At 43.9% G+C, this 22,607-nt stretch overlaps 1 protein-coding gene across 1 annotated transcript in view; it reads right to left on the bottom strand.

Moving 5' to 3' along the window:
- The window catches only part of Tnik (TRAF2 and NCK interacting kinase), a 413,176-nt gene that overhangs the window by 10,589 nt on the left and 379,980 nt on the right, over positions 1 to 22,607 (bottom strand). Inside the window, 7 exon segments of the mRNA XM_028875813.2 lie at positions 4,620 to 4,754; positions 7,028 to 7,147; positions 7,150 to 7,170; positions 8,731 to 8,901; positions 9,608 to 9,719; positions 11,916 to 12,080; positions 19,972 to 20,101. Coding sequence (XP_028731646.1) covers positions 4,620 to 4,754; positions 7,028 to 7,147; positions 7,150 to 7,170; positions 8,731 to 8,901; positions 9,608 to 9,719; positions 11,916 to 12,080; positions 19,972 to 20,101 — 854 coding nt within the window.

The following is a 22,607-nucleotide window of genomic DNA, read 5'->3' as shown; positions in this document are numbered from 1 at the left end:
TTTCAGACCTGTACAGTGCATAAGGGCGCCTTTGGAGCCATGTCTAAAGCTCCGCTGCCACACCTCTACTGTAATTTCTCGGATTAAAAACAAGACTTAAATACTGTGTATAGTTCACAAACCTTCTGAAATGTCCTTACTCATCTCCATTCTCAATTGACAGGTTTTATAGGTAAATATTCACAAAAGGCACTCAGTTCCAAGTATGGACAGTATCTTTTGATTTCACAGCATGAAAAGAATCAGTTTTCAAAGCCATTTCCTCTTCCCTGCAGCTCCCACTCACAGCTATTACACATACACCACTTCCGACCTCATACCCTGACCGTACTCACTCTCAAGTTTTGATTAAAGCAGTCTGAAGAGTTCAGATCATTTCTCTTCACAGCTAAGGCATGCAGCACATCATGATGACACATTTCCTTCTTGCCCTTCCTCATTTCTTTACCTCCTTGCTTTCTATGTATCTAAGTAGATGTGAACTTTCTGCTAGGAAGTGTCTTTCAGCATGGTCAAACACAGCCACGATCTACTCACGGCTGCTTCTTGATTCTACTCACTTGTTTCTTGGTGCCAGTCCTTTGGAACGCTACACTGTCTTGCTCTGCAGGCCTGTGGCAAACTGGTATCAGGTTCCTTTGGCCATCATTCTGGGCATTTCCTTTATCTTTTCCCTGAATTACCAAGTTTTAATTTTTTATTTTAGAGGGACACATCCTCCAGTAGCTTTCAAAGAGATAGTGTATGACATGGAATGTTCCAGAGATATGGTATGCCTATTAATGTCTTCCCTCTGCTCTTAAAACTGATGCACAGTTTGATTGTATAATGTTTAATTTTATGTGTTAATTTGACTGGGCCACATCATGTTCAAACATTTGGTCAAACATTATTCTAGGTGTTTCTATAAGACTATTTCTGATGAGGGTAATATTTGAATTAGTAGCCTGGATAAAGCAGAGTGCAGCGGTCTCCAGCTAAGAACTTGAAGATCTGAATGGAAGAAAAAGGCCGAGACCTCCTCCTGTCCTCAGTCAAGATCTGAGTCCTTCTGCCCCAACTCATGAACTGTCATATCTTCTATGGTCTGGAGCCCTGCTGGGTTTCTGCTTGGAACCACACCGTCAATTCTTTGGGTCCCCAGGGTTTTGAACTTGAATTAAATCACACATTTGGCTCTCCTAGGTCTCCAGATTCCCAACTGAACATTTTTGGGACTTCTAAGTTTCAAAAATTCAAAGAGCTAATTCCTGATAATGAGTCTGTGTCTCTGTCTACATTTCAAGTCTGTTTCACTGGGGAGGGGTGTCTAACTCTTACAACACTCCATTTTATGTGTTATAATATGGGTTGAAAAGATCTTTTGAGATTGTTTCGTGTATTGTAAGGACAAGGATGACTTTGAACATCTGATCTTCCCGCTTCCACTTCCAGTGTGGGGCCTGCACTACTACACCGAGTTTGTCCATTTCTAGGATTGAACTCAGGGTGTGTGCGTAGAAGGCAAGGGCCATACCAAGCGAGCTGCACCCTAAACACAGCTAAAGACAGCTTTCCCTTTGGAATATGAAGCCTTGTTGGCTCTGTTTTCTAAGGTTCTAGTATTGTTTTTGAAAAGCCCCAAGATACTCTGATTGTGGGCCTATTTTACATATGTTGTTTATTAACTTTCTTATAACCTGGGAATTTTAAGGACTTTCTCATTTATTGTATACTTAAGTATACCATAGTGGTAAAGCTTATTGTGAGCTTTCTCTTTGAGTTCTCAGAATTGTTTTAATTTGGAATGCCAAGGCCTGTCTCTACCCTTTCTCTTGAATGCTCTTCCTCTTGACTTACTTTCCTCTCTCTTTTTACTGAAGCTCATATTTTGAACTTCTTGGGTTGATCTTTTATTTCCTTGTATTTTTCTCCTCTTTTTAAAATGATTTATTTTAATTTTGTTGTTGTTGTATGTATGTATGTGTGTGTGTGTGTGTGTGTGTGTGTGTGTGTGTGTGTCTGTTTGTGTGCAGCACACATATGTGTGCCTTTGGAGTCCAGAATGGTGTCAGATCTCCTGGAACTGGAATTACAGGCGGTTATGAGCTTCCTAATGTAGGTGCTAGGAGCCGAACTCCATCCTCTGGAAGAGCAGTAAGTGCTGCTAACCCCTGAGTCTTCTCTCTAGCTGCCTGTAGGAGGAAGGTGAAGGCCCTACTGAATAGGTACTGTTCACATGGGCAAGGCCATGTCCAAGACCCCAGTGCCTTGGACTCATGGAAATAGCAAGCCTTCCTCAGGTCAGGCTCATGCAAATTGCAAAGCCTCCCCCGATCCATTTGTGGATGCTAATAGTGTGTGTAGAAACCATGGGCTGCTTCCTCTTCCGGGATGTTTATAGTCAAAGACGGTTCCCCTGTGGAGACTACAGAGAAACCTGCTTCCTTGTTCCCTGTACACATCAACTTGGTCTCCTCCTTTAGCTCTCTACAAGAAACTTGCTCCCCAGATTGAGATTTATAAGAGATGTATAAAGTAGACACACGGAGTTTCCTGGACGCTGGCGCTTCCCCATCAGAATGCAGAGCGCACCAGACCTAAGCCTTTTTGGACATGTGTCTGCTGTTTCTCCATTCCTGTCACCGCGGTCAGGTCAGGCCTGAAGCTGTGCAGGGTTTTAGTTCTACCTCATAGGCAAGTTCTTCATTCTCATCTTTAAATGCTTATATTATTGGATTCCTGCTAAGATTGTTTTGTTTTTCATTGATCTCTCCAACTCTACTCTACCATTAAAAATACCCCTATTCTTTATTTAGACATACTGTTTTCCCAAATCTCTGTAAAATACAGATTCTTCCTTTCTTTCCCCCTTCCTGAATCTTCTCCGGTGCCTCATCCTCTGATGTCCTTACTTCCTGTTTGTTCCTGCTTCCCACACATGAGATCTACCTGTCTATCCTCAGGTCTTGGTGGGCTAATCAGCTGCCATCAGTCACTTTAGAAAAAGAAGGTAAAGAGCTTTTCTCCCACGACTCTAAAAGTTAGTATCTGTACATTTAATTTTTCTAAAGGCAACTTTTTCAAACTCTTTCTTGGGAGTATAAAACACACTGGCAGCATGTGGGGAGCCATTTGGGGAAGGCTTGTTTTTACGTGTGTGTGAAGGTGCACGTGTGTGTGCCCTCACAAGTACTTTTACCAGCACACAGGCTGTGCAAACTCTTCCCCCTTTGCTGCAGGGCTGAGGCCTGCCTGTGGGGGAGGTGTCAGGCTGTCAAGACTTCTTGTATATTATTGAAGGACCAGCCTTAATAATATACTTCCCAGGGGCTCAGAAGAGAAACTACCAATGGCGAGAACTATTTTTTCAGGAAAAAGAATCTCAGCACACGGAGCTCTTTAGTCCATTTCTTTAATCCTCTCTCAGTCTCTAGCTTTACAGTTATAAACCCAAACAATTGCAATCCTCCCCCTCCAGCCAGGTCACCAGGCCTGAATTCCTACAAGGTCATAAAGGCAGGTAAGAATTTTCCTCAGGCAGTGACTGTCAGGCCTTCTTTTACAACCCAAAATGGGAGTGTTAAAGGAGGAGGTCAACTGAGTGCTAATGACTGGCTAGTATGTCAAAAAGGGGATCTGTGTGCTCAGTCTACATTCTAGAAATAGTTAGGTAAGAAGTTAGGGGTCTATTTGTAAGGTTGTATAAGAAAGGAGGGTCTCACCCTAAATTGCACAAGAAATAAAGCTATTGCCTGACCTAGGAGACAGGTGTTTCATTTGGCCTTGGATGCTTAGGTCTGTTCTTAGAGAGTACAGAGGTGTCTCTGATAAGATACTTTCGTCCCTCTGGGGATGGTCCTGGCCAGATGCTGCCAATGACGATAATTACAGAAAGGACTGCAATTAGGGATCCTGGCTGGTTACTGCTCAGAAGGTTATCCAAATACTTCTTTAGTAGAAGGGAAATTGTGACCAAAGAATGCTGGAAAAGCTACAATAGCACACGAGAAGCTCATAGCAGGAAATGGCTGATAATCAAAAGCCAAATATCACCAAGGCTCCTTGAGCCTCAGCTTGACCTCTGGAAGGCCCTTGGCATAATCAGCTGACATCCTACTGCACATTATTGCGACTTGTAGCAAAGACTCTTCCTCTCTTTTCAGCAGTCCTGTTCTCAGCTCTGCCATGTGCCTCTAGCCTGTGGTCCTGCCTGGGTTTCTAATCTTTCTGGGCTCTGTGCGGTGGATGGCTAATTTTGATAATGCTCCCCACAGTAGGTTAAGAATGCAGCAGCCTCTGCTCTGCTCTCTCTGACCTAGTTACACACACTCCTGGCCATCTCTTATTTGCTGGCTTCTTTTCCCTTGATCTATTCAACTTGGGGGCTTATTGCATTTTTAAATTTTTTATTGTCATTTTGAGGAACTTTGGGAGAAGCACTTAGAAATATTCAAGCTGAAGCCTTGCATTTTATTCTAAATGCATTATCTGTGTTTCATTAATGTGGCTTTGGGGGTAATAATTCAAGTACACTTTAGGGTCCAGCTACATTTTAAACTGGTGACACACACACCTTCCACAGCAGATAGAAAGCACCAAACAACCGGGGACTCTCACTCTCCCAGACTGAGACTTACCAACTTTGTAATGTATACAGCCTTCCAGGTCCCCGACTGTGATCCAGCCCTGCTTCTTTTCCACTTCCGGGTCATTGTGCAGTATTCTATTTCTTAACCAGGAGAGATAGTAAACACGGAGCTTATTCTTCTTTCCTGTTGGAATAACAGAGTTTTCAACTCAAGCTCTGTGATAACCTTTTCTCCGTCTTCCCTCACCTCATCTAGATTGTTGCTGGCATCCGTGTGTTTGTGAGGGCAGATTAACCCGTGTTCCTGCTCTGCCTCACACCCACCTCTGTCAGGACTTGAAACAACAGACCCTACTGTTTTGGTCAAAACTCACAACTGTACTTTTTACCTTTAAGCAACTTGTCATTTGAGGAAGCTACTCTACTCTCTCTTCCCAGGTCTGCTGAACGTGATAAGTTCTAACTCTGTAACAGAGTTCCAGAACATTCTAGAGCTAATCTGATGAAGGCATGTTGACAAATGGGCATTTTAGCCTACCTATGTGTGTCTCGCCTCCTCTAATTTTCTGTCCCCTCTCTTTACCTCCTCTGTCACATCAAAGACAATTGCTAAAAGTTTCATTTAGCTGGTAAGACAAAGGAAGTTAACAGAAGAAAAAAAAATTCAGTAAAGCAATTTGAGTTTAGAGGACGATATTGGACAAAGTTATGGTGTTGAGGTCACCAAAAGAATATTAAATAAAAACATCAAAGAATGAAAAGATGTGGACTTGGAATTTTAAAAAAAGGTTAAAACTTTCCTTTCTCAGGAAGATAAAACAACAGCTTGATGGTATGCAAGGCTTATGGAGAGCAAAAGGAATCCACTCCACTGGGTTATTTGAGTACCAGAGAGAAAATGCACATCTCTATGGCTCTTTCTTAATGAGAAATTTAGGCTGGTGCCCTCTTTCTCTTAGTATTTTCCATTCCTTTAAGGGGGTTTTCTGTTCTACAGACAAGATGTGCACTAGAAGAGAATCCACGAGAGCGTCCCTCACTGAATCCACGAGAGCGTCCCTCACTGATTGGACAGAGGACCGCAGCAAGGCTTACTCTGGGGGAAACACACACAGTGCCATTTGTCTGTGTAAGCAGAAGCCTAGAGCCCAGGTGCTCAGGACAGCTCCAGGAGCAGAACCAGTGCTCCATCTTCTGGGGAGAATAGGACCTGAACAGTTTAAGAATCTCCTTTCTTATTTTGATGATCTCTTTTCTCCCTTTGTGCGCCATGAGAAGCACAAATAGGGCTACACTGAAGGATGAAGACTTGTCATTAGCAGCAAAATAGAGCCTGCTTGAATTTTCTGGTAGCATTTCCACTTTGGATAGTTGACATACAGATGCATTGTTTCTGTTTTGGTTTGGGAGTGTAGGAATCAAGGAAGCAATTGGCCAGAAACAAAAAACACATAGAATTCAACTCAAATCACAGTATAAGAACAATTTACTTGGTTAACCTTTATTTGCAACAACAAGAATCTAAACACTCAGGAGAGCAAAGAGGGAAATCCGTGCCAAGGGACTGTGTTTTCTCAAACCGCAGCACCCCTGCGGAGTGAGACTTCCATCATCAAGGCTCAACCCAGAAGTCCTACGTGGGCCTCTTTGCATAATAAACATGAATAGTAGAGCTCATAAACCATGTATTATGTAGGTTGCATGATGGGAAAGTGTCAGAGCCCTCAATACCGAATGCCTGCACCTTATCCCAGAGACTGACTGTGGTCTAGGGGGCAGCTTGGGTTATCACAGCTTTCAAGCGGTTCTAACATGTAAGTAGTACTGTGGTTTGATAGCTGATGAAATAAAAAGGGAGGAGTGTAATTTGTTCAACTCTTTCAAACACCATCAAGAAGAAAAAAAACACCTTCTTATTAATAAAGAGACTCCATTTGTATTTTTTCACTGGTTAATAATGAGGCTTACTTGTCTACCAAGGTCTTTCCTCCTTTTAAAAAGCTATTGATGGTATAAAAATGTACCGGTGAGGATGTCTCTACTCTATCCTCTTTCTAGAATAGGTAACCAAGAAGTACAACTGTCCTTAGAACATCAGTGGATTATAAGCAGACATCTTGAGAAAACACCTGCTTGCTAATTCACCTCCCAGAAGCCTTCATTTTGGTAATCTTCATCTCAGAGTAGGATAGTACCTGCAGTGCAGACAACTTAATAAGATTCTGCCTGAGCTTTAAGAGATGCAAAAGCCAAAATACACAGCTTTTGTGACCAGGTCTGCCTCACTCAGGTTTAATGCACACAGGTAAGTCTTCCTGTGGAGGCCAGGCCCTCCAGCATTTCAACACGCTTGGGTGATCTTCCCCAGGTACAGTGCTGGGCAGGGAGTCTTCAGAGGGCAGGCTGTCACCTTCCCACCTGAGCACACCTGGGGGTCAGCTCAGCTTGCTAACATACCTGATATCGTCACAAGAACATTCAGTCCTTCTAGTACATCCATCTGCTGGAACCGCCTCCGGTTGATCAGATTGTAGACTTTGCCTTGGCCGCTTCTGTCCAAAAGCATCAGGCCATTTCAGTTCCCACCAGAAGGTTCACACCTGCGAATTTAAGAAGCACACAAGAACTGGGTTTTTATGGGCTCAACCAGTTTTACCTGGATCCCTACGAAGCCCAGAAAACTGTTTCATGCCAATGTAAACAAACGGACAAGTAGGTGTTATGGTCAACAGTGTAGAGACAGAAGGTCCAGCTCACTAATTACATCACTGTTCCTCCGATAACAGAACTACAATTTTAATTTTTGAAGTGGAAGCAGCAATCCACCACACCTATCCATTTACAGGGAGTATGTGCCAAGGGGAGCCTCAGGCAGAGGCGGGTAAACAAGCAAAATTGCTCTTTTCCCCCTTATGGAGTCTCTTCTTCCTTGGTGCTCCCTGTATGTTCAGCTTCTTTCTTCCTAGAACAGCGCCCCCCCATCTACTCATCCAGTGGTTTCGGAGGCAGCTGACCTAGACAGCCGCCTTCAAAACACAGAAGTTTCCACCTCTGTACCCTGTCAGCATGGAAGCCTTGCCTCGTCCTTACACATACATGGGAGGTTCTGGTCTCAGGAGGGGAAACTGATAAGCCAGTCAAGGAGAAGCTGAGTCATAGAAATACTGATTTTAAAGAATTCTCAATTACCTAATTCTACCCAGCATTCTGTAAGCAGTGGTCCTTATCCTTAAAGCTGGAAGATAAGTAATTTCATCTGGATAAGTATAATCCTAGAAGTTCATACCTAAAGAAATTAGTCATCCACTTGTTAAGATGTACCTCCATCGAGACATTCACTGTGCAGTGGGTCCTAAACATCTCTTGGTCTACATCTGTCTTCTGAAAACATGAATACCTACTTGTCAAGCCCCATCATGTTAAATGTGGTTATTTTGTTCTCCAAATCTCATCTTCATACTGCAGAACCGTTGTGTCTCACATGAAACAATTACTAGACTTCAATATTTGTCCCTGCTAACATGGCAAATGCCTTTAATCTTATAAAATTATGACATCCCAATCTAAGCCTGGCAATGGAGACGGTTCAGTTGGACCACATCCTGATTTTCCTATGATGCTGTAAGTAATATAGGTTAAGACCTTGATAAACTCTCGCCCACCTACACTAGGTGTGAACCAAGCCAGTATCTTCAGATCTACTTGATGAGAACTTCACACTGATGTTTTCAACTGAAGAGGGAGGCTCCCCATTTGCTGTTCTTTTCAAGTTTCACCCAGTTACTACTGAGTCCGGGGCCTTGGGTGAGTCACCCAAATATGCTGGATTTGTTCTTCATCTGTAATGCTACATGGATCACAGAGATGGAACATGGGGTGCCACGTGCAGTGCTAGACACATAGTGCCTGAGTATTAAGGGGTGTCTGGTTCTGTGGTTGATATTTACTCAATGCTCTACATGCCATCTTGAGTACAAGGTCTTCATATATAAAACCTACTTTTGGTCACTCCTGAGGCGTTCCACACCAGTTCCCTCACACTTGTGATTATCCTAGTGTTTTTTGATGATAAAAGCCATAGGCTTTTTAACACTTTAAGGTAAGCTCATTAATGAGTGGGAAAAAAACAAACAAACGAACAAACCACCAAACCAACATACCCCACAGAGCTGCACAGAGTATTTCGGAATTGAAGCGTTTCTTGTATTTTCTGATTTCCGGCGTGTCACTATGAGGGCGAATGTTGGTTGGGTTCACATTTACCACTGAAATCTTCCTTGCTTCATTGAGTTTAGCCTGTTCTTGCCTAAGAAGCTCACTAGTAAACAGGGCTTCGAGAGAAAGAATTAGAGAAGTTAATAGCATCTTAACAGCCAGCCAGTGGAAGCATGGGGGAGGGCTTGGCTTGGGGTGTCTTATAGTGAAGGCACAGGAATCATGAGTATTTTAGACTTGTTTTAGTAGGATAAAGCATGTCATCCACAGAAGCAAAACACCTTTGGGTGGTGTAGAAAATTAATATTACTCTAATAGAGTCAAATACACCATTCCTGTAACTGCAAACAAGGAGCAGTCCTTTTGGAGATTCCACATAAGCTGACTTCAATGATTAGGGAGCTGCAGAAGGCAAAGAATAAGGCCATCCTCTTAGTGAGCCAGACCTGTGACGGAAGCGCACGCCTGGAACTCAACCCAGCTCAACAAGCATTTATGGAATGCTCAGCACCACACTGCTTCCAGCATAGCATTATACCCAGAAACTGTTTTTGAGAAATATGTGGTAGGTTTGGAGATCGCTGTGGGGTGGCTTTTCCTAGTATCCTGGGATACCTCTGTGTTTCTTCCAGAAACATAATAGGAAAAAAAAAATCAGGGTCGGGGGAGAAAATAATTTGCTTTTGGAGTTCCACAAAGTAATCCATTTTAAGACAGGGCATCAGCAATAAATGGTGTAGCCCGAGTTGGTGAGTCTTGTCCCTGGGGTGTACAGGAAAGGAAACCTGTTTCTAAAACTCCAGCCAGGATCCGCTTGCTTACCAGCAGCGGAGGACTCGTCATCTTCTTCATCTTCATCAGTGGGCGACGTCTGGTACACTCTGGGGTCCACGAAGGGGGTGAAGGAGGCTTTGGTGCTGCCCCCCATGCCATACTGATCAAAGAGAGAAGGAGAACTCAGTGTTGCAGCACAGGTGGCATTGGCCTTGCTCTGCCCGGCGTTGCCACTGACCAGGCTCCTCTGTGCTGGCCGTTCACTCTCCAGGCAGAGCGTGGGCCTCTGTCCAGTCTCTCCTAGTTCTGGTTAGTCTCCAGAAGGTATATTGTAGGCACTATACCTTGAAGGCTTACTTTAAATAAATCCTAAGGGCTTAGATTGTACCATAAAGGCATGAAATCAGAACTAGATTAGGGAATAATATATTCAATATTAGTACTTGGTGTCATAATGTAATTGAATTTGTCAAAAGAGGTGCTATAACTATTTGCCCATTTTGTCTGTTATCATCTTTCCTTCTACAGTACCCAGTGTGTGTGTGTGTGTGTGTGTGTGTGTGTGTGTGTGTGTGTGTGTGTGTGTGATATGTGTGGGTCAGAGGTCCCTATCAGGTGTCTTCCTTTACCCCTCATCTACCTCACCTCTTGAGACAGCCTTTGACTGAGCTCACAGCTCATCCATATGGCTTGGTTGGCTGACCAATTGAGACTTTCTGCTTCCCCCTCCTCTGGTGCTGGGGCACAGCCACACGTCACCACATTTACATGCATCCTGGGGATCAGAACTCAGGTCTTCATGCTTGTGAGGCAGGCATTTTACCAACAGAGCTGTCTCCCCAGCTCCCCACTCATCCCTTTAGTATCACAAAGACCAATATTCAACATCTGGAGAACCCTTTGTGGGGATTCCTATTTTAGACACACATTTTTAGTTTTGTTATTAGAGGGTTTTTTAAAAAAAAAAAAATAAAGCAACATTCCTAAGCTCTAATCATATAAGGATAAACTTGCAAATATCCAGTTTTATTTCCTAACTCCAAAAGACCCAACTTGATTCCCCTCAAGATTTTCCCTCTACCCTTTGGAGTCAAATTCCTTCCATCCTCCTCACATTCAGCCCCTCCACAAAGCACTCCTGCACGTTTTCTCTTTCATCTTTAGGAGTCCAGAGAGCAGATGATAAAACATTTCCTCCTGGAGCCGGGAAGGCAACAGCATTTGGACCCGAGTTCTTTAGGTGAAATTGGCTGCCAGACTGCAGGGGGCTGTGCTTTCCAGATGCTCACGAGTTCTTGTCCTTGGGACATGTGAAGAGCATGTACATCACAGAAATTCAGCGTGGGGGTAATGTCAGAGCCAACAGTGCACATGCTCTGTGAAAACATTGAGGGCCTTATGTGTGAGTCACAGGACCACCACATGACAGCCTTGAATTCATCCAGCGATGCTCAAGAACTGCCTGTGCTCACTCAGGTTCTCCTAGGACTGCTCCCACATAGGTAAGACATCTTATTTCATCTTCTTGCTGCAACTTGGAGAAAGAGCCAATCTCTTGTTCATTTATTAAACAGTAGAAACCTATGCTGTGGATATCGCTCTATATAAATAAAACACTGATTGGCCAATAGCCAGACAGGAAGTATAGGTGGGACTAACAGAGAGGAGAACTGAGGGAACAGGAAGGCAGAGGGGGAGACTGCTGGAGCCGCCGCCAGGACAAGGAAGATGTAAGGTACCGATAAGCCACGAGCCACGTGGCAAAGTATAGATTAATAAAAATGGGTTAAATATAAGAGTAAGAGCTAGACAATGATAGGCCTGAGCTAATGGCCAAGCAGTTTAAATAATATAAGCATCTGTGTGTTTATTTTATAAGTGGGCTAAGGGACTGCTGGGGCTTGGTGGGACCCAGAGAGAAAACTCCAGCTACAGATCTATATTTCATAAACAAACCATTTCAACTTCACTTTATTCAGGTCACTATTAGGTTGACTAAACCAATGGAAATATGAGTCACAACTGTTGGCTTTGAAAACTCACTCGTCTATAGTTTTTCCCACTGGCTTGGGACACGGGAGGTACAAGCACTGCTGTAACTAGCTGTGTGTCTTGGACAAGTCATTCATCCTCTCTAAGTTTCAACACTCTAGTACCATCCACAACACAGGAATCCGGCCAGATGATGTGTGGGAACGTTGTGTTGCTGTATCTGTGTGGCTTCTCTGAGTATTGGCATCAGTAGCTACACAGCAGAAACCACACAGAGTCTGACAGAATGTGGTGTTTGACTACATCAAGGCGTGGAGCCCCATGGAGGAGAACAGAACTTTCATGGCTACTGCCGGGCACCTACTTCAGTTCCAGGGTCCATCTCCTGGGAATGGGTGGAGACACGACCCAGTCCCTCGGTGGGAGTCCCGGCTGGGGAATGACTCTGCTGCACAAGGTCTGGGAGGTTGATGTGACCCGCGAAGCCATTACTGTCACTGTGGCCAGATCGCTTCTTCTCTTCAGCCGTCTGAGGGGGGCAGCACACAGAGGCCATGAGAGAGAGAGAGAGAGAGAGAGAGAGAGAGAGAGAGAGAGAGAGAGAGAGAGAGAGAGAGAGAGCAAACTGAGGAATGACGTCACTCCACACATTCGAGTGAAACAGGCTCCAAACTGATCTACCAGGGAATATAAGATGCTACACAGATCAATACCTCTCCACAGATGAAGGGCCTCTAAATTGATTTACTAGGAGTATAGGATGGCAGTACTGAAATTTCTACTTTGTCTAAGATGTGAAGAATTGTTAATATTTAGTAAGTGGACCGACTTTCAGGACTTATGTTGCTGTGTGAGGGATGCCATAAGATGGAGGGCAGAGTCAGGACCAGACCTGCCAAATTTCTCTTCTGCAGCATGTATGCATGTGTGCATCACTGGATGACTGGATTTACAGACCATACTGTCAGATGATATAGAACCGATTGTTCAAATCCAACTGAAAAGAAGCACCGGAGTGAAATGATACCAATACCCCCCCCCCCACACACACACAAAGAACCTGTATTTCAAGAAGATGCAGAGGTATTATTTACCCAAATCACAGGGTTCTTTGCCATTCATAAAGTCAAAACAATGATCAATCAGGTCTGACAGGAGTCCCAAATCACTGAAATGACCTAGCAGACCGTTTGAAATGGAGACTTCCATTCTCCCCTTCATTAGTGTCCACCCTTTCAGCAAATAACTGCTGCACCTTGAGATGTAGGCAAGAAAGAGTTAGTCATCATGACTGGAAAGGGACTTGAAATACTGTTCACAGCATTCCTTTGAACATCCCTTCCAGATGATGTATAATGTGGGGCTAGAAAGATGGCTCAGTGGTTAAGAGTGCATACTGCTCTTGCAAATGACCCAAGTTCAGTTCCCTGCACCCACACCAGGAGGCTCACAATTGTGTGTAACTCCAGCTTGAGGACATCCAATGTTATCTCGACTCTGTGGGCACCAATGTTATATGACCTCTGTGGGCACCTGCTCTCCTGTGCACACACCCGCACATATACACACATGATTGAAACAAAAAGAATCTTTTACAAGGTACTTTATAATGCATATATGATGCAGTGGGACAGAACTATGTACACGTTCTATGAATATGATCTAAAATTGTTATGGATAGGAGTGTGTGAGTCAAATGTTTCCAAGCCACTGCTCAAGAAATCAGCCTCCTCCCTAAATCCAGGGAACAAAAAGGATTCAGAGGAAACCTCCAATGCCTGTGCATCTAATTGGCTAGTTTTGTAACCCCTGCTCCCCTGAGTGTAATTTAGCACTCACAGATCAACCACTCTCCATGTTGCTAACTCTGCCCCATCCAGTCTCTGGTGGATCTTTCTATTCTCAGCTTGTGTGAGATCACTGCTTTAGTTTCTAGATATGAGAGAGAGCATGTGACTACTATTTCACTTGATATAATGATCCCCAATACCACCTATCATGTCATAAGTAACCGGATTTCACTTTTCTTTATGGCTAAAGAGCTTTGCATTCTGTGTGCAGACCACAACTTCCTTGTCAGTTTCTAAGGAGATGGACACTTAGGTGGTTTTCACTTTCTGGCAGGTGAGAATCGTGCTGGCATGGGTATGAAAATGGCTCTTTGACATTGATTTCATCTGCTCTGGAAGGTCCCCCAGTAGTGGGATTCTGGGTCACATGGTTGTTCTATTTTTAATTATTAAATGGCATTACATCAAGAATATGCCTAGTCCCTTTCTCCACATCCTTGTTGGAACATGCTACATTCAGTGTTTTGGATAATAGCCATTCATTTATTTTTTGATTTTTATTTGGTTTTGATTTCCATCTCCTTGACAACTAATGATTTTGAATATTTTTCCATCTGTCCAGTAGCCATTTACACATGCCCTTTCAAGAAATCCCTGTTGTCCATTTACAAATTATTATTGTTATTTTTCTGTTGCGGCTTCTGAGTTCCTTAACTGTCAGATGTAAATACACTGGTGAGTGCGTCCCTGTCCTGTAGGCCGCCCCCATGGCTAACTACGCCCTTTGGTGTGCACAGCGCTTCACTTTCAAGTTTGTGTGTAACCAGTTCACCAAGGATTCCTAGGGCAGACCCCAGCAATGATTTCCTCTTCCTTTCACACTCCCATCTCCTTTCCTTCCCCGTCTCCTAGCTCAGCATTGCTGAATGCCTACTAAATATGAACGGGTTTGCTTAACACGAACAACTGGGAATATGGCAAGTACGTTCCCCACCCTTTGGGGTTGGTATTGGCAAGAAGGCATGCCATTTCTTTGGCCCCTTCCCTGGCCCAGTGTGACGATATCATCATCAACCCGACTGGATTTGGGGTCACCCAGGAGACTCTGCTCAGACACTTGGTCAGAGTGAAAGGAAGTGAGCACACTCGGCTTTCCCCAGACTCTGCACACTGTATAGTGTATGTACACATCGTACAGTGTGCGGCGCACAGTGCAGGAGCACAGTGTATGGTCTCTGGCCCGCACTTGCCTCTGTCAGGAAATACAAGTAGCTACTTTGTTGTATGTAAGACAAAACAGACTCCCAAGATCCCAAAGGAGTGTGATTCATCTATAAGGAAGCTTGAGAAATGACCAGAAAGCTTAGCATCATCTGTTTCTTGGACTACCAACTGTCCCAGCGAGGGTCCTTTTCTCAATCCATTTTGTCACAGTGTTCATTGGGAGCCGCAAGGGTGCAAATGCTCAGTGATGAGCATTTCATCTTCTAAGTGACATGTCGGGAGTTCAGCTCTCATCCATCTTAGTGTCCCTGCCTTTTCTGTTTGCTAAACAGCGTTTCCTCCTTCCGACTTACATTCAGCACTGGAAAGCCTTTTACATTTCCCCCCGACTTCCCCAAAGCATAAATCACACCTTGTCACTTTAGAATTTTCCAGTTTCTCTTCTATCACTGGCATTTTCTCCCAGGTCTTGAAATTGATGAAGACACACTGGTTATTAAGGAAAGACTTGAAGGGCTAGCTCGGGGTGGAGCTCAGAGCTTGAGATGCCTGGAGCAATGCCCCTTGAATCTACCACTTTGGAGTCATCATCTCTCGGTTCAATCAGCCTGCATCCTCTCAAGAAATGCCTTCTGTGTGCTGTGCTGTCTCCTGGGAACAGAAAGTAACTGAACCTTGCTAAGAGAATCTCAAATCTCAACCTCTCTGATTTTGATAGCCTCACCATTCCCATGAGGACGAGCACAAACATGCTCTGTATTCCAACGTACGCCAGGTACTGTGCTAAACACTCTGCACCAGGGGCCACTGACTCCTCATAGGAGCACCATGGGCTAGCTTTCATCAGCCCCACCTTACAGATGGGGAAAGGACAGTGCAAGACAGCCAAGTCACTTTTCTCAAGGCTTGAAGTCTAGGCAGTGTGGTGGTGGAGTCCAGCAGGGCTGGGATGCACTGTTGCACTATGGGAACTCTACTGTGATAGCTTACTGACCCAGGAGTGGAACCTGTGACAGGGACCAAATTCCCAGTCTGACTGACCGTGAGGACCGACGTTTGTTCGCAGCCAGACTGGGCTGTGGTGAGGATCTGTAACAGTGTAAGAAGAGATGAGAGCACAAGTGTGTGGAGCGGGGAAAGCGGGTCTGTGGAGAGACAAGAAAGAGGGGAGGAGGCAAGCGAAGGTGAGGGCAAGGAGAGGCAGGCAGCCTCTAAGCCTGCGTCTCTTCTTCGCTTCAGCTTCCACCTCCACACAGGTACCCCACTCACTTTGTTTTGAGTTCCTTCCATGGAATATGCATGTAAATGATTTGTGAATTTTAACCCTTTGTGTGTTATCTACAACTCCCCTCATTTCCCTCTTAAACTCTGTAAAAGTGTGTTCTTTCTTTTTTATTTCTAATAAAAAGAAGCTTCATGGCACAAACCATGTTCTCATTCAGTTGGGTAGGTGGATAGATACTGGACAGAACACAAATAGTGTCAGGAAAGTACTATGGACAGAGGTCCATTGGGTCCCAGGAAAGGCTTCCAGAAGGAAAAGCTGGGTCGGAAAAGGATGGGAAGAAGAAAAGCAGGAGAGCGTTTCCAGGAGATAGGCAATGGTAGACAAGATGGCCGGTAAGAGCTGAGTTGGCTCGCTCTAGTGGGTAGAAAACGGGTCTCTGAAGTGTAAGACGAGGCAGGGGAAAGAGAGCCGCCAGGGTGTGCACCACAGGGCACTTTGTATGTGATATAATCACAGGGAGTATGGCCAATATAGTCTTCTAGAACTTTCTCTTCTACTCACACAAGAATGAATTGAGTGAGTTCCTGATGGCCACCCTGTGGAAGTGAACTCACAGTGTCCTATAAGCTAAATCTTGCCGTAATAAGACAAAATTTAATTTTTTTTACTTTAGCCTCAATTAATTTTTTAAATACATATGTTTTTAATGTTTTTTTAACCTTATGGCTTGTTTGATGGTTAACTGTATGTGCCAACTGAACTGAGCCATGAGGTGCCCAGATTAAACCTTATTTCTGGGTGTGTCTGTCACATTGTTTCTGAGCATCAAGGAGACAAGCTTTTGAATCGGAGTTGGTAGGTAGATTATCATTCCCAAATTATGTTAATAGGAACCATGAGGTCCATAATAGAATGAAGGGCAGCAGAAGAAATAAATGTAGTATGTGATACGTGTGGGTGTATTTGTGAAGGTGGGCCTATGTGACAAGGCCTGCCTATAGAGGTCCTAGGACAACCTTGGCTGCCGGTCCTCACCTTCCGGCTTAGTTAGGCAGTCTCTTGCTGGTCAGTGCTGTGTGGTCCAGGCTGGCTCCCTCGCTCCTGCCTCACATCTCATCATAGAAGCACTGGGATTACATGTGCATGCTATCAGTTCTGGCTTTCCGGGAGGGGAGTTCTGGAGTCCCAGACTCAGGTCCTCTTGCTGGTGTGACAAATGTTTTTGACCTGCTGAGCTGTGCCCGCAGCTCACGACTTGCCTATTCTCAGTCCCTGCTTTCAACTTGGGTTGGGACATCGGATCTCATCTTTCCCCACTTCTGCACTGGGAGTCATCATCCTACCACAGACCACAGGTGCAGGGGCATTAGACTTCTTGTCCTCCACAGTCACACAAACCACCTCCCCATAATCTCTCTCTCTATATCTATCTATATTTCTATATATCTATCTATATACACACACATACACACATATACATATACACACATATATTAAATACATACATACATATAAATACAGTATCTTGATTAATATGGCTGTTTTTCTAAGACCCCACACTTTGGGGCTGAGGGGCTGAGGAGATGGCTTAGATGGTAAAGTTCTAGCCTTGCAAGCCTGAAGACCTGAGTTTAATCCCCAAGACTGATATCATTTCAGAGTTTGGGTGGCAGAAGCAGGTGGCCTCTGGGCTTGTTGGCCCAGACAGCTTAGCTTATTTGGTAAGCCCTGGGTCAGTGAGAGACCTTGTCTCAAAAAAGAAAGAAGTGGATGGCACTTGTGGAAAGACACCCAAGGTAGTCCCCTGGCCTAAACATATGTGCATATGCATTGGCACAAACTTACATGCACATATAATAATAATAATGAAAAAAAAACCAACTAAAAACCTATACTTGGTAAAAAACAGAATTTGGTAACTGAGGGTCCCTCCACAGATAAACTTCACACAAGACACAGGTGCATGTGACTTTGGAAGTGCTGGTGGTTGTGGTCCTCAAATGCTGAACGCTTTGAATAATATGGAATCATTGGGTATGGTTGGCAACAGAAATGAATATGTAGCTCTAAATGTCTCCCTGGAGATACTGATTGTTGTAAACACTCAGGCATGTTAGGAACCGCATTGTTTCCATTTGGAGTCAAAGAGTAACTCACTCTAGAACACTCTCTCTTGTGTGGTGAGCTCTGTTAGAACCCTCTACCCTTGTATTAAAATAACCCTTCACGATGCCGGGAGCTTTATATACCAGCAGCACACAATGCCAGCACTGCCAGCCAAGTCTGTTCTTCATCGCAGGCATACGTGAAAACATTCTTTAAAGTCCACTTCAAAGATTTGACATGGCCATAAAATAAAATCTAGCAAGCTGCTGTGCGAGCTAGTCGTCTAGTTATAGCTGCACTGCAAATTTTACTTCAAAGGCCTTATTCATCTGGAAACTACACTTTCTTTCTTCCTGACTAGAGTGAGAGGCCCTCTGCCTTTCTGGAGAGGACAGTCTGTGAATGGAGTTTCCTGGCCCTGTCCTATTGGAAGAGAGAGAATGACCATGTTGTCTGTTTATGCTTTAGAGGGAAGAGTGAGTGAGTGAGTGGTAATAAGAGGCAAGAGGAGTCGGGAGTTTGGTGATAATGAAATAAAATAACCTTTACCGAATACCTAAATTTACTAAGTAGCCCATTTCATGTTGTCAATCATCCTACAAAACATATGGTATTATTTATGGGTTTTTTTGTTTGTTTTTTGTTTTGCTTTTTCGAGATAGGGATGGTATTATTTATGAAGGTGTGTGTGTGTGTGTGTGTGTGTGTGTGTGTGTGTGTGTGTGTGTGTGTGTCTAAAATTGATGCAAGGTACCTTCTTTGATTTCTCTCCTCTTTGTTAGCTGTGGCAGGGTCTGTCTCCTGACCAGAGCCTGCCAATTCTGGCTCGTCAAAGTAACCAGGGATTTCCTGCCTCTGACTCCTGAGTGCTGAGATTTCAAGTGATTGCCACACCTGTGTGGCTCTCTCTCTCTCTCTCTCTCTCTCTCTCTCTCTCTCTCTCTCTCTCTCTCTCTCTCTGTGTGTGTGTGTGTGTGTGTGTGTGTGTGTATTCTGGAGATCTAAATTCTTGTCTTCAGACTTGTGTGACAAGCACTTTATCCACTGCGCCATCTCCGTAACCTATTTATGAGATTTCACAGAGGATAAACAGATGTAGGAAAGTGGTGGTGACGTTACCCAATGCTCCTCGCCATTATTTTCTTCTCAGACTTGCATGCGATGAGAAGAGAAGATAGGTTCTGATTTCTGGGGCACCTCAGGCCAGCAGAGCCACCGCCAGGGCACAGTGGAAGGACAGGTGAAAGGGAGCAGGTGCTTCCCACCAAATGAAATCATGGCCACACTTAATAAACAAAAGCCCTTTCTAAGGGCTGGAGATGGCCCGGCATTAAGAGCACTGGCTGTTCTTCCAGAGGACCTGGTTTCCATTCTTGGTATCCACATAGCAACTCACAACTGCCTGCAACCCAGGCACAGGGGATCCAATGCCCTCTTCTGGCCTCTGTAGACATTAGACGTGCACCTGGTACATATACATACAGGCACAACACCCATGCATATAAAAAATAACTAAATAAAAATTTAAAAATCCCTCAAAATTCAAAGATGAAAATAAATGCAAAGGTATACTTCTTAGCTGAATTTTGTGTTCTCTAGCCCCAGCTGCTTGCTGTCTTTTTTTTCAAATGTTAATTTAATGAGATACAAAGATAGCACAGTTTCTTGGAACTACTGAGCATTTTACATGAAATGCATAAGGGTGAAATCATGGGGGAAGAGGCTAACAAAATCACCATTTCTATTGAGAGAGGGCCTTCATTTCTGTTTTCCTGGTGTTTGGGACATCTGCGTTTTCCAGTTTTATGTCCTCAGGCTCAGATTTGATACTCTGATTTGCATAGCTCCTATTGAAGAATTGGGCCTAGTGAAATTAAGTCACTCTGCAGAAACTTGGGAGGAGAGAGGAAAGGAGATGGCAGACAAAATCACCCAACCACTTAGAAGCACAGGTTCCCAGCCTCCCCAGCCAGCCACTTACAATATATGCTATAAGGATTCTATTCAAAAGCTTGACCAGGAAAACCACTTAAGGACTGTGTTTCCTTGTGACGGCGGCTACACCAGCTCACCTCTCTGATCATTAAGGTTCCTTCTCTTGAAATACTGCCGCCAAAGGTGTCGGCGTGCGAAGTCTCCAGCCCGTGCGTCCCGACCATCCCCACGCTGTACTGCTCGTTACTCCCTGGAGCTCCTGTTGGTCTGAGATGAGAAGGAACAGTGGTCACGAGACAAGGTGTAAACTCATTCTAAAACGGAATCCCATGAAATGTAAACACCATTTCCTGCCCACAGCCACTTCTCATTGCAGCAAATGTGCACGGCATGGCATTTGCCATTTACATTATTTGTGTGACTTGCAGTGACTTTGAGGACATTCTGCATTAACACACCTAGATCGGAGTTTGTTTCTGCGGGATCTTGACCTATATTGTACCGTATTCCTGCTCTCCAAGGAAAAACTGATGCAATCAGCGTTCAGGGTTCTGAGGCACTACTAACTCCTCTGGCCCCACGACCTTCTGTGACGAATGGGCACCCTGGCCTACCTCTGCCCTCACTACCCTCTACTTGGCTCTTGGCTGGCTCCTCTTTCCTCCATTTTTATTCTGAGACACAGATACTTTATGGAACGCCATCTCAAGACTCACATGCAGTCCACCAACCTTCACTCTTCTTCTTGTCATTTGCAATGCCTTTCAGCACACACACACACACACACACACACACACACACACACACACATACACACTTATCATGTGGGAGGAGCTGGAGTTGGGTTTCATCCTAAAGAAAGTTATCTACTTCTTCTGAGACAAGGTCTCTTTTGGCCTGGAACTCACCAATTAGGCTGGGTTGGCTGGTCAGTGAGACCCAGGAATCTCCTCTTGTTGTCAAGAAGTGGGATTAGAAGCATGTGCCACCATGCTTTGCATTTTTATATGGGTTCTGGGAATTGAACCCAGGTCCTCATGCGTGCAAGCAAGCGCTTTACTGAATGAACTATCCCCTTGGTCCCTGAGATTTTCAGTTCTTTAGCCTGTAATCTCTTCATTTCCTCCTTCATTAGAACACATGCTTGTCTTTTTGTTTATCGATACACACCCAGGTCAGCATCAACTTGATTTATCCATGTTCTGTGATCAAAGTGTGTGGTACCTTTAGCAAAAGGTTCCTAGCATCAAGTTCTGGTGGGAATCAAGAGCAGTGGCAAGGTCTGGGGTGGGGGTGGGGGGTCTCTGATCAACAGCTTGAAGGGAGGTATCTCAAACTGAGCTTTTTATTTGATAACCTGTGGCTTCTGGGAAGAGCATTAAAATGTATATTATATATACACATACATTCATATAATATATATATATATATAAATTCATATCACACACACACACATAGGAAGTTTATGAAATAGTAGGTGTCCACTTTTTTCAATATAGGCAGTATACAGCCAGTATGTAACATAGAGCACAAGAACTGGTCACTAGACAAATGCGGAGTTGTGCTATTTATAATGGCAGCTGACTGGTTCACGTATGAACTAGTCTGTCAACTTACACAGTATTCAGTACTTTCCTAAGAGATCTATATTCAGGCTATTCTGACACACATTTATTCCCAGGCTTTTCTTGTGATCGTGTTATGTATTCCCAGAGATGAACGGTAATCTGAGGATGTAACGACTTAGTTACCCAGGAACCACAGGTTCATGCTAGCAGACACAGGGGAGAACTTCCAGGGATTTGGTGACACTAGGCAGTAGGGGGTGGTGACAAGCTGATGCCACCACCCCTAAGACATGAACAATGGCATTCCCCATGTGCCCTTTGCCACACAGAGCAAGTGCCATCGCTCAGCAGGGGAAACAGCACCACATCTGAGCTTCACTCAGATGACCAAATCTAAGCATTCTGTGTCTCTTGAACCCACATTGTCTGGTTTTACAAACTTGGAAAGTGGAGAACCAAGCGGATGCTGTGGTTGCTGGATTTCAAGATTTGGGGTTTCATTGTTATAGATTTCTCTCTGCTGTTTTAGCAATTGATGACTTTTAAATGCGTTTTTAAAAATAAATTATATATCTCCTGGAGAACATTTATCACTTCAGTCTTTTAATTCTTTTTGTGCTTAAAATTTGTCAATGATTGCTGGATGTGGTGACATATGCCTTTAATCCCAGCATTCAAGAGAAAGAGGCTGATGATGTCTGTGAGTCTAAGACCTAGACTGGTCTACATAGTGAGATCCTGTCTCAAAAATAAAATAAAATAAGACACCACCAGTTGACAAGCCAGGGTCGAAGGGAAAATCTCACAGGGTACCACCCCAGATGAAGAATACAGGCAATTAACGACTGCTAAAAGGGAGAACTAGTCTTCCCCAGGGATCAATCACTTAAATCTAATACCAAGTGGTCTGCCTTAAAAAACATCATACAATCAACACTAAACAGACTCATCAGGCTGTATTCATACATTAATTCACATGTATATATTTAACAAGAAAAAGAAGCTATGGGTTTAAGAGGGAGTGCAGAGGGGTATGGGAAGAGTAAGAGGGAGGGGAAATGATGTAATTAAATTTTAATTAAAAAGAAAATAAATTATAACACAAATAAAACACAACAACCACCACCACCACCAAGACCTGTCTGTATTTTCTTAAATATGATTATAGTTTGAAGATGTAATAAATATTCATTCCAAGAACCAAG

This window comes from Peromyscus leucopus, chromosome 6 (genome assembly GCF_004664715.2).
Source record: "Peromyscus leucopus breed LL Stock chromosome 6, UCI_PerLeu_2.1, whole genome shotgun sequence".
Classification (NCBI taxonomy): domain Eukaryota; kingdom Metazoa; phylum Chordata; class Mammalia; order Rodentia; family Cricetidae; genus Peromyscus; species Peromyscus leucopus.
Note: the sequence above shows the minus strand (reverse complement) of the source record. Positions and strands in the feature narration are given on the sequence as shown.